The following is an 11,433-nucleotide window of genomic DNA, read 5'->3' on the forward strand; positions in this document are numbered from 1 at the left end:
TGCATTGTATAAAGGGACTGGAAGCCTGCACTAGGCTGTCTAATTGAAAAATTGAATTGAAATTTGTTATTGACTTTTCAAGCTTTATCTGTACAGAACAATGTAATTTACCTTCTAACATCACAACCTCCATGTGAGATAATGTAAAATAATGAGTCTGAACATAACTGTTTCCAACTAAAGGTTGTACATAGCATGGAAATCAATTGATCACTTGCAATTTCTTTAAAGAATGGAAGACAAAAGTAGACAAATGATAAACTTTTAATTACAAATTCATTACTACAGGCACAGAATAGATTTCAGATAAAGTTCAACTCCATTGTTAGTTGTAGGCTTTGCATATGAAAGGCACAGAAGACTGTCTTAGTTAATATTACTTCTTGGCTGCATATTGCCACATACCACAATAACATTCAACAGTGGTTCAGCCAAATATGAGGAAGCAGTAACTAGGGCTGTTCAATATAACGATATATATCGGATGACGATATAAAAACGTCTATCGTTTCCTATTACGCTATCGTTTGTTTCGTGGTGTCGTAAAATAAACTGTTTACAGCAATATTTTTTTCATCGTTTTGATGGTCACTGTAGTGGCTATATTAATTTCTTAAAGTTCTCTCTTTCTCTTATATTTAATATAACCACACTATGGACGGACAAGCACCTGTTTTTACATGTTGTCGTTAGCAGCAATGACGATAAAACCATCGCGTAGCTCCGCTGTCCGCTTGTTTTCCGCATAAACCTTTCACAATAAAGCTCAACATCCTGTTGAGACTTTTCAAAATAAACTGAATCACGGGAAAGAGTCTGCAGATAGTTTACGGATGAGAAGCAAAAAAGAGCCGTCAAGCGCTAAAAAATAAACCTTAGACTCAAACTATGAAAGAAAATGGTGGCCCTTACAACTTAAGTCTAAAAATGTATAGTTTCATACATCGGTTAAAACACCGACTCCAGGTAAAGGACGTCCAGCTGGAAACACCTCATGCAAGGTGAGTTGCCCGAGATTCACAGAATTTACAAAAAATGTTAAATTTTTGTGATTTATATCGTTATCAGGACGATAAATGTCTTATATCGGGATATGAGATTTTGGTCATATCGCACAGCCCTACTAGTAACCACAACAGATCATTGCTCATTCTGGGAAATAAAGCAGCAGCAAACCTGTGGTTCATAAAAAATCCAGATGTTTTACCAGTTTAAACTGAGATTTGACATTAAAGCAGATACCAAACATAATTTTTAACAAGTGAACAGATTTCTTTTTAAGTTACAATGCTTTTTAAATTTTCAAGCATCGTAGTATACACACTCTGAGGAATTAGCTAAGATGGGTTTAGGAAATTAACTTAATGCAATCAAACAAAAATTAAATGCTCTTAAATGTATATTAAACTTGATTGATCTAACAATAACTATTCAAAGCTCAAAAACACTGCAGTAGAATCATGGCGACTTTATCTCAACCTTGTTGTGTTGTAGATAACAAGAAAACTGCAAGTGCTGCTGAAAATTATTAGAAATAAACTGCTTGGAAAAACTAAATTAAAAACCAATTAGCCAAAACATTTAAAAACTAGACTGCTAGTATTCTGAACCTTTTCTGATGGCTCGAATAATGGTCCATTTTAGTTAACAGTTATCACACAGGTGCATCTTTTGAAATTTAAGGCGTCACATCTTAGATGAGGCGGTGATGGCTGAGGCTCCAGGACGGCTGTAAACGTGCAAAGTGGCATCCTGAAAAGTGACAGAGTAAAAAAACAAAACACAAATGAGATCAGATACAAAAAAAACAAAAACAAAAAAAAACAGGAGAAGGACACAACACATAACAACAATGCTCAGTAACCAGTGTATCTAAGAGCAGACTACAGCAACCTCCCTGAACAGGGTCCAGTATTCATTACAGTGGTAGACATCCAAGAAAGGGATTCCAGTATGAAAAGTTGGACAGCACCAAGCCCCGACACGATTCATGCCTACTGGCTAAAGAAGCTGACTACATGAGTGTCTAGCAGCACAAATGAACCAGCTACTAGTCAACGAGAGACACCCAGAATATTTAACGAAGGCTGGACAGTGCTGATCCCCAAGGACCTCCAGAAGGTAACAGTCCCATACAACTACCAACTAATAACCAGGCTCAGTACCACATGGAAGCTCCTGTCAGGCATCATCGCAGCTAACATGAAAAGGCACATGGGTTAGAGCGTCAAGCAAGTCATGAGGAGTCAGCTTTATGTTAAGAACAACACCTATGCCCTGTCCGTGATCAGGTACCCTGCTGGGATAATAAAACTTAAAGCACTTTATTGTCATTGTAGTTATACAATGAAATTTGTTTGGTGGCTCACAGAGGCCAGCAGCAATAAAACAAGATGAAGAATGGTAACATAATAACCAAGTAAACATAGTAAAAGTATAAAATGTAAAGTAAAAAGAAGACACTTAGCACAGTAAGTAAAAAAAGAAAAAAAAATACTAGTAGTTGGCCAAAGGAGGAGATAGAAGCCACTGACATCAAGACCAGGAAGCTCCTGACCATGCATGGAGGGTTTCACCCCAAGTCCAGCACCCTGATACTGTATGCTAAGCGGAGGAGGCTGGGGACTAGTGAGTTAGGGCTGCTCGATTATGGCAAAAATGATAATCACGATTATTTTCACTGAAATTGAGATCTCAATTATTTGACGATATTTATTTAACAATAACAATGTATTGAATAATGGCTGTAAAGATTGTCAAAAAATAATACAAAATAGTGTGCAAATACTGATTACAGTGCAAATGTTTGCAATATAAAAAATAAATGAAAAATGTAAACATCTATGTTTAGTGAACTTCAAAATACTGCACAATATTTGATCCACGTCTGACTCCGCGAACCCGTAATGTTTCCACACCACTGAAGTCGTTTCACCTCTCTTTTCAACCAACGGCATTGTTTCTTCAGCAGCCATTATCCTCTCCTCTCCAAATAACTTCTGCTTAGCTTCCCGAGCTTTCCAAGCTTCCCTCGGGTGCTCTTAATTGTTGTGACGCGTGTTCGAAACGCAGAGAGGTGCGCTCGATTTGCCACACGGAGCAGCGTGAGAGTAAAGCACGAGGGAGGTGCTAATAATCGGCTCAGTCATTTTTAATGATCGTTGAAAACCCAGATCGTAATCTAGATTAACATTTGATTAATTGAGCAGCCCTATAGTGAGTGCCATCACCATAGTCCAGAATGAGACAACAAACATCAACGAATATGTCAGGAAAAAGGCCCCAACCCACTGCATGCTCAGTGAATACCTCAGGCAGCAGAAAGAGGAGGAAAAGGAGGAACCATCATGGATGAATAGGCTTCTGCACAGTATGTACCACCGGCAGATAAAGGAAGTGGCTGGCAGCCAGAAATCCTACCAGTGGCTGGACAAAGCTGGACTGAAAGACAGCACAGAGGCAATAATCATGGCAGCACAGGAACAAGCTCTGAGCACAAGATCCACAGAGGCTGGGTCTATCACACCAGGCAAGACCCCAGGTGCAGGCTGTGTTAAGATGCCCCTGAGAAAATCCAACACATAACAGCAGGGTGTAAGATGGGAGCAGGCAGGGCATACATGGAACGCCATAACCAAGTGGCCAGCGTAGTATACGGAAACATCTGTGCCGAATATGGCCTGGAAGTCCCGAGGTCAAAATGGAAGATGCCCCTAGGGTGGTGGAGAATGACCGAGCTAAGATCCTGTGGGACTTCAAGATACAGTCAGGCAAAAGGGTAAGGGCTAATCAACCCGACATAGTGGTTGTAGACAAGCAGAGGAAAACTGCCGTAGTGACAGACGTAGCCATACAGAATGACAGCAACATCAGGAAAGAAGGAACACGAGAAGCTCGAGAAATACCAAGGGCTCAGAGAAGAGCTCGAGAAAATGTGAAGGGTGAAGATAACAGTGGTCCCAGTGGTAATCGGAGCACATATATACAAACATATACACACATACCTTCTTGGCCTCCGCATTGTACTTCTTGAGAAGAGTCTCAACTTTGTTTCCATAGTCTGGATGGACAGCCTTCAAATTCTCGACCTGCAAGACACAGAAGAAAAATATTACAGTCCTGGAGGATAGCAGGTTCTTTAAAAAACACAGTCTCTCCATTTCCCATAAGCCATGAAAAATAAACATTCAGTAAATGCTATTGTAGCATTTTAGATTACATTTATCAATAAGCACAACATGTTTCCTGAAACCTCATATTCCAAAAAGCACAAACTATGAGCGACAGCAAAGTGAGAGACTGTAGTGCTTGGACTCACCATGCGTTTCTGGATGAAGAGCTGGGCTTCTTTTAGAAACCCGGCCAAGTTCTGGCAAAGTCTCTGTCGCTCCTCCTCATTCAGGACCTGAGTGTAGAAGGTGCGAACCTGCAAAAAACACACAGGTTGATCCTCCAGAGGAAAAAGGAACTAATCTGAAACAGATTTTGACTCAGAAGCATCAACTTGATTTCAAGTCTTTAAAAAAAACAGAAGAAAAAAAACCCCCATCCTATTACACTTTCTGTTTATTACTAGTAAGAATTAGCTTTGACTATAGTTCGTTACAAGATGAGGCTGAAGAAACCAAACGAGTGCAGTAACAGGAAGAAAAAGCCTTAAAAACTAAATCTAGATATTTCGATTACCCTTTACAAAATGAGCAACTAGTTCATCTTATCATTCGATCCACTGTTCATATTAAATACGAATTTATGCAGCTTTTTAATATTAGCAAATCTGAAAATGCCTGGACCTCAGACACTCTGTCACACGCCTACAGATCCTGTTAAATCATCAGTACCTGTGTGACATTGTCTTCATCTGAGCTGTTGTAACGAGCAACATCTGCAGACACTTGGAACTTGGACTCCATAAACTGAGGCTGGGTCTCTGGGGCACTGAAGCTGTTAGGGTAGTAGTTTGGAGCGCCACCTGGTGGTCAAACAAAAACAGTGGTGAGGCAGTGAAGGAAAAAGAAAAAACTATTTTGGTAAAAGACTGGTGTCCCAGTTGTATAGCATGTTAGTTGAAAACCATAAGGACAACTCTGATAGTAGAAGACGGGAGTGGATTAGTGACTTACAAGAAGATATTTCATCTACTGAAAGGAGTAAAATATGTTTAAAAGCACACACTCAAACCATTAACACTCGTTTGAGAATGATACAATTTAACTGGATAATGCGAACATACATATCCCCTGTGCAATTGAATAAATTTGATCCTAATATAATTGATCTATGCTATAAGTGTAATAGTCATCAGGGTACACTATACCACTGCCTGTGGAAATGTGAAGAGATTCAAAAATTTTGGAGCTCAGTGTTACAATATATCTCTCAGATCACAACTTCCCCTGTACCGCTTTGCCCTAAGTTATGCATTTTAGGCTTGTACCCAGATGACTGTACTCTGTCGTGTGAGGAAAGAAAAATGGTCGATCTTTGTTTGCTACAGGCCAAACGCTGTATTGCATTATGTTGGAAGAATGTTGGTTGCCCCTCTTTTAACCACTGGTTAAACAACTTAACATCGAGTTTAGCTCTTGAGAAACTGACCTATATTGTTAGAAAGAAGGCTTCTGAATTTTACAACATTTGGAAGATATTTCTAGATCTACTGAGGAGTGGGGATTTGGGGGGCGGTGGGTGAATAAGATAACTAGATAATGATGAATAATGTCTGAATTGCTGTTGGGAATATACTGTGCAACCTACGTTATGATTTTTTTTTTTTCTTTGTTTTGTTTTTTTTTTTTTTTGTTTTTTTTGTTTGTTTGTTTTTAAATTGTATTTATTTGCATTGTTTGCTATTTTAAATTATTTAATTATTCACTTATTTTGAATTTTTTATGATTAACATTTCAATTATTACTATTATTACTACTAGTATTATTATTATTATTATTATTATTATTATTATTATTATTTTAATACCTGCCATATGTTCATTATATTTTTGTGTTGGATACTGTTGAAAACCAAAAAAAAACAAATAAACATATGTTTAAAAAAAAAAGAAAAAAAAGAAAAAGTGAACAAAGACGAGATGTTTATGGAAAAACCATAATCAGTGACTATAGTGATGACATACGTTATTCACACATCTGCCACTGTACAATACATGAAATGTAGCGATAAAATTAATGTTTTAGCGCTAGTTTTTACATTTTGTGCACAATGTAGATGACTGTGGTTATGCATGTTATAAAATTATTTCTAATTATTTTATATAATAAGGGTGTGTTTGGATGACTAAGATTTGTTAAAACTCCATCATTGATCGTCTACATTAAAGGTGATATGCACTTGTGTATATGTCACGTATAATAACAGTTAGAAATAACAGTTAAGAACTCAGTATAAATAAACTGTAACACTACCTGGATTAAAATTACAGGATTACTCAAGATTCATTTCTGAGCCACAGGTACCAGACCTGATCACGTCTCACCTTGGTTGTCATACATGCACATCGGACCATCACGCTGGTAGTTGGCCACACGAGCCCTGAAGGGGCAGTTGACAGGGATCTGCAGGTAGTTTGCCCCCAACCGGTGACGATGCGTGTCTGGGTAGGAGAAGAGGCGACCCTAGACAAAGAACATGGAGGACAGAGCTCAATACCAACCTAGCTTTTCTTCATTCCCCCCTAGCTTGTCAAATCTGCCATAATGTCACCTGCAGCATCTTGTCAGGGCTGGGCTCGATTCCTGGTGGCATGTTGCTTGGGTCAAAGGCCAGCTGCTCCACCTCTGCAAAGTAGTTGACTGGGTTTCTGTTCAGAACCAGTTTGCCCACAGGGATCAGTGGGTATTCTTTATGTGACCAAACCTGCACCACGAATAAAATTTACAAATCACAAAAGTTAGCAACTTATTATTTAGAGACATCCTGTGATATTATGGTTTTCTGTTGTGCAGAACTGCAGTACCTTTGTAAGATCAAACGGGTTGAACCGGAACTTCTCAGCCTGCTCAAAGGTCATGACCTGGATGTAAAAGGTCCAGGATGGGTAGTTTCCATTAGCAATAGCATTGAACAGGTCTGCAATTCCATAATCTGGTTTGGTGGCTGCCAGGCGGTCTGCCTCTTCCACCGTCAAATTCTTTATTCCTTGATCAGTCTAAAAAATTAATTTAAAAAAAAAAAAAAAAATGAAGTCAGAGATGGCAGAACACACAACAGAACAGCTAATAAAGCTGACCTCAGGCAGACCTTATAGTGGAATTTGCAGTAGACACGTTCACCATCGGCATTGACCAGTTTGAAGGTGTGAGAGCCGTAGCCATTCATGTGACGGTGGCCATCAGGCAAACCTCGATCACTGAACAAGAAAGACACCTGCACAGGAGACAAGAGAAGACAAGACCATGAAAACAACTACAAGGGTTTCTGTGCCAATCACTGTCGATGATGACTACAAGTATGAAGACAGCGAGCAACAGTGCACAGAAAGACTCAATTACTTGAAAATATTCTTTATCCTAAATGTGTATTTTAGAAACACCCCAGGTGAAATGACATAATATACTAGACTTTTCAGTATCAGGCTCAGCAGCATCTACCTGATGCAGACTCTCGGGCCTCAAACTCCAGAAGTCCCACACCATGTCAGGGTCTTTCATGTGGGTTTGAGGATTGCGCTTCTGGGAATGGACGAAGGATGGGAACTGCACGGGATTAAATGTGGGACATCAATATAAGACAATGTACAGTTGACTGATATTAGCACAAGTGTTGTGAGGAATGTGTCTCCGGTCTTAAATATCTTACATTATGAATAACAAGCTTGGCTTTCATAAACTGAATTAAACTAAGAGTGGAAACACCCCATGTTAGATATTTAATGTAAAAACAAAAAAAACAAGATACAAAACTAAAAAAAAAATCATCCACTTATGAATCAGATCTACAATCTGTTCCTGGAGGAATTATTTACATGTTAAAAAATAAAGAAAGAAAGAAAAATAAAGTACTGCTGTAACACTACAACTGACACAAAATTATACAAATCTGAACCATTATGGTCTGTCCAGACACATGTGTCCCTAAACCCACTCACCAGCATGGCATCCCTGATGAAGAAAATTGGGGTATTGTTGCCTGTCAGGTCCCAGTTACCATCTTCAGTGTAAAACTTGACTGCAAAACCTCGAGGGTCACGCACCGTGTCTGCAGACCCAGACTCTCCAGCTGGGATATTAAAAAACAAACAAACAAACAAACCAAAAGACAGCAACTCCTCAAAAATCAATGAAGTAATTTGGTTAACTACTTTAGACTAAATTTGGAGGCAGTGTGTACCATCTGCAACTTACAGCCAATAGCATTGTTGAAAGTTACCTTTAATGTCCCTTCCAGTGTCACACAAATCAAGATGTTAAGTACACCACTTACCATCACATGGCCAGCTTCTTACAATGAACACTCCTTTAACAAATAACCACTTTTACTCACACTTTGAATTTAAAAGTTTGGTTTGCAACTCATACCAAAAACATTTTCAGCAGTAAATCATTATCATCATCTTCGATTGTTGCATTTTTCTGAAACATTCAATATAATGTTTTAATTGTGAACATTATTTTCCTATGAATGCATTTCAAATGGAACATTTTTCCCCATTAAGAATTGCCTGAAAGCCACTGATGGTCCTTAGTTACATCAATTTAAGCTGCTAGCTAAAACCCCAGTATTGTCCGAAGCTGAGCTGTCCCTCTCCTGCTACCTGCAAATAACAATCAGTCATACGAGTGTAAGGGCCTAGAGTGCAGTCCGTGGTGCTACTATAGATTTCAATAGCAAGAGTCCAAACTATCACATCAAAAGCTGTGTAAACAGGGAAGAATAAACACCCCCCCCCCCCCACTAAGCAAATCTGTAACCAAGGCGAACAAGGTGTTCTTACCCACAGTGGAGAAGCGGACAGCAATTGGTGTAGTCTTGCCAACATGCTCAAACACTTTGGCTTTGCAGTAGCGAGTGATGTCATGAGTGACCTCAAAGTAGCCAAATGCCCCTGAATAATGGAGAAAAAAATAAAAATAAATACAGATTTTAAAAGACATGTCTGCTAATATAAGCTTCACAAATTTCGAGTTCTTGTATTTACTTTATTTATCATGAGGACAAATCTAAGACCCAAGTTGTTTGTTGGCTCGTAGGCCAACAAACAACAAGTTCAATGTCTGTCCAAAGTCTCAAGCCCTGATCTGTAAAGCCTGTAAAGATTAACAATTGTTCTCAGTGTGGGGAGACCGTGTCAGCAGTGCGTGATTGCTCACGTGCTCAGCTTAGAGGGAACATTGGGTGCGGGTGACAACGCAGATCAACGGGTACGCACAGCTCTCTCTTCACCACGACGAATGGGTACAGCGTCTACTTTACTGCAGCCGCAGCACCAATCTGTCTGCTGAGCTCTTGCTCCCCTCTCCCCTCACTCATGAACAAGACCCCAAGATACTTAAATTCGTCCACTTGAGGCAGGTACACGCCCTGATGCGGGTACTCCACCGTTTTCCATATTTGAGTATTATTATTGGATCAAAATGAAATAAATATATTGTGATTGTATATCTGGCCACAATCCTTAGTTCTAAGTGTGGGCATGAAATGTCTTGCTGTCTTACTGACCTCAAAGCAAAAAAATGTTGAGTGCGTGAATACAGCATAATGCCTTACCTGCCCCTTTGGCATGGACCACTCTCTCTGGGATTCGCTCACGGTCAAAGTGGGCCATCTCATCTGTGAAGACAACATCTTGAACCAGCAGCGGCCCTCTTGGCCCTGCAGTCTGTAAGTTCAATTTGTCTCCCACTGGATGGCCACCGCCTGTGGTCAGCACATCTGGTTTCTAATAATAGATACATTAAAAACAAAACAAACAAACAAAAAAAAAAACACACGTACAAAAAAAAAATAGAAAAAGCATTAAATATATACATCTTGAAGAAAGACTACAAGAACACTAATATGCGACAACTGTCCTTTTCCGCTACTTTAATCTGATGATTCCAGTAAAGAAACAAAATCAGTGCAGTTGCTTAATTACTTAATTAATCAAACTAACAACACGTGATGGCGATTTTGAATGAGTAGTTAAAAAATGCAAACTGTGTTAAGCATAAAAAAATAACACGTGTATACAACGGTGCAGTTTGGCATGTGTCTATCTTACTATTATCTTACTATCATAACAATTACTATGCGCTGTTCAGACGACATCTCTTTCACGGCTGGTTCGCGTGTCTGTTTTTTTAGTGCCCAAAAGGTCTCAGGTCTGTAGTCACCTACTCGATTTCTTTGAAGAACGTTGGCTAAAAACAATTAAACAGTAATGCTAGCAAGTAAGCCCTTTACAAAACAAAGTTACATGTCTGAATATAATCGTCTACTGAACGATAGGTCTCTCGAAAAGCTAGCTTAAATCGCCCATTTCCAATTCAACATCACCGCGCAACCCCCCAAAAATCGATCAAACCGAATGCATAGACCTGAGAGCCTCTATTCGCCTTCCATGTCTTCATTTGGTCGGTAGCTTTGTCTCTGTTGTCAGCCATCTCGACAGCTCAGCGTTTAGACCACACACTATTATCCTGACTCCAGAAAAGAACATTTCTTCTTGGACCTTGCCTGCGATGGTCCTGCCCCTCTTACGCCCCTCTATTCTGATTTGCTCACGGAGTAGCAAACAAAGTTGGTCAGGGGTATGTTTACCACCAACCACTGTAGAAATCATAAACGACATAACAGAGACCCCAAAATAAAGCCAAAACGTCTCTATCGCCCCCTGGTGTGTGGCTGCAGTACAGGTAATAAACCCTACCTCCTCCACCTAGCGGACGTACGGGATTGGGCCAGACTAAATATTTTTTCCCCAAAGATGCTTTCCCCCCCCCTCATTTCTCATAATTTGATTCTTATTACTATCATAATAGAGTTAAATTACACTTCATCATAAGGGCTTTGACAATTCAGCTGAAGTCAAGGAGAAATTGCGCATCTCTGTTTGGGAATGGCAAAGAGAGGCGGACGCTGAGAGGAGATGCAGCGTTTATGTTCCAAAACCAAACTGATTGTAAAGTGCCGACACTACCCGACATAAGGACCCGAAGCCCTGGCGCATTTGTGATGTGTGTTGATGATTGGGGATAAATAAAGTCTTTCTGATTAGCTAGTGTATCGCTTAGTTAGCTAGCTAAGTGATACACAGTAGCGAATTTCAACGCTTTTATTTTATTTGCAAGGAGGCAAAAGCATACACAATGAACATACATTTCTTCAGCTTACTGTAAAGAGTTGCGTAGCTTTAATTTCAGAAAGTGTTGCATAACTTTAATAATTTTTCTATCAAATCCCTTGTGTTTATGGTACACTCTAATATAATATTTA

The 11,433-nt window shown here is 39.5% G+C and overlaps 1 protein-coding gene across 1 annotated transcript; it reads right to left on the reverse strand.

The window, feature by feature from the left end:
• Positions 1-246: 246 nt before the first annotated feature.
• LOC116330473 (catalase-like) lies at positions 247-10,764 on the reverse strand. The gene is made up of 13 exons (XM_039614716.1): positions 10,536-10,764; positions 9,724-9,895; positions 8,951-9,061; positions 8,105-8,235; positions 7,608-7,712; positions 7,258-7,383; positions 6,974-7,165; positions 6,721-6,873; positions 6,494-6,632; positions 4,842-4,972; positions 4,319-4,426; positions 4,005-4,088; positions 247-1,752 (listed from the first exon to the last, which is right to left on the reverse strand). Exons 1-13 carry the CDS (start codon positions 10,599-10,601, stop codon positions 1,687-1,689), a joined length of 1,584 nt encoding a protein of 527 aa, XP_039470650.1. The 5' UTR covers positions 10,602-10,764; the 3' UTR covers positions 247-1,686.
• Between the last annotated feature and the right edge of the window lie 669 nt (positions 10,765-11,433).

Source organism: Oreochromis aureus, linkage group 7 (genome assembly GCF_013358895.1).
Source record: "Oreochromis aureus strain Israel breed Guangdong linkage group 7, ZZ_aureus, whole genome shotgun sequence".
NCBI lineage: Eukaryota > Metazoa > Chordata > Actinopteri > Cichliformes > Cichlidae > Oreochromis > Oreochromis aureus.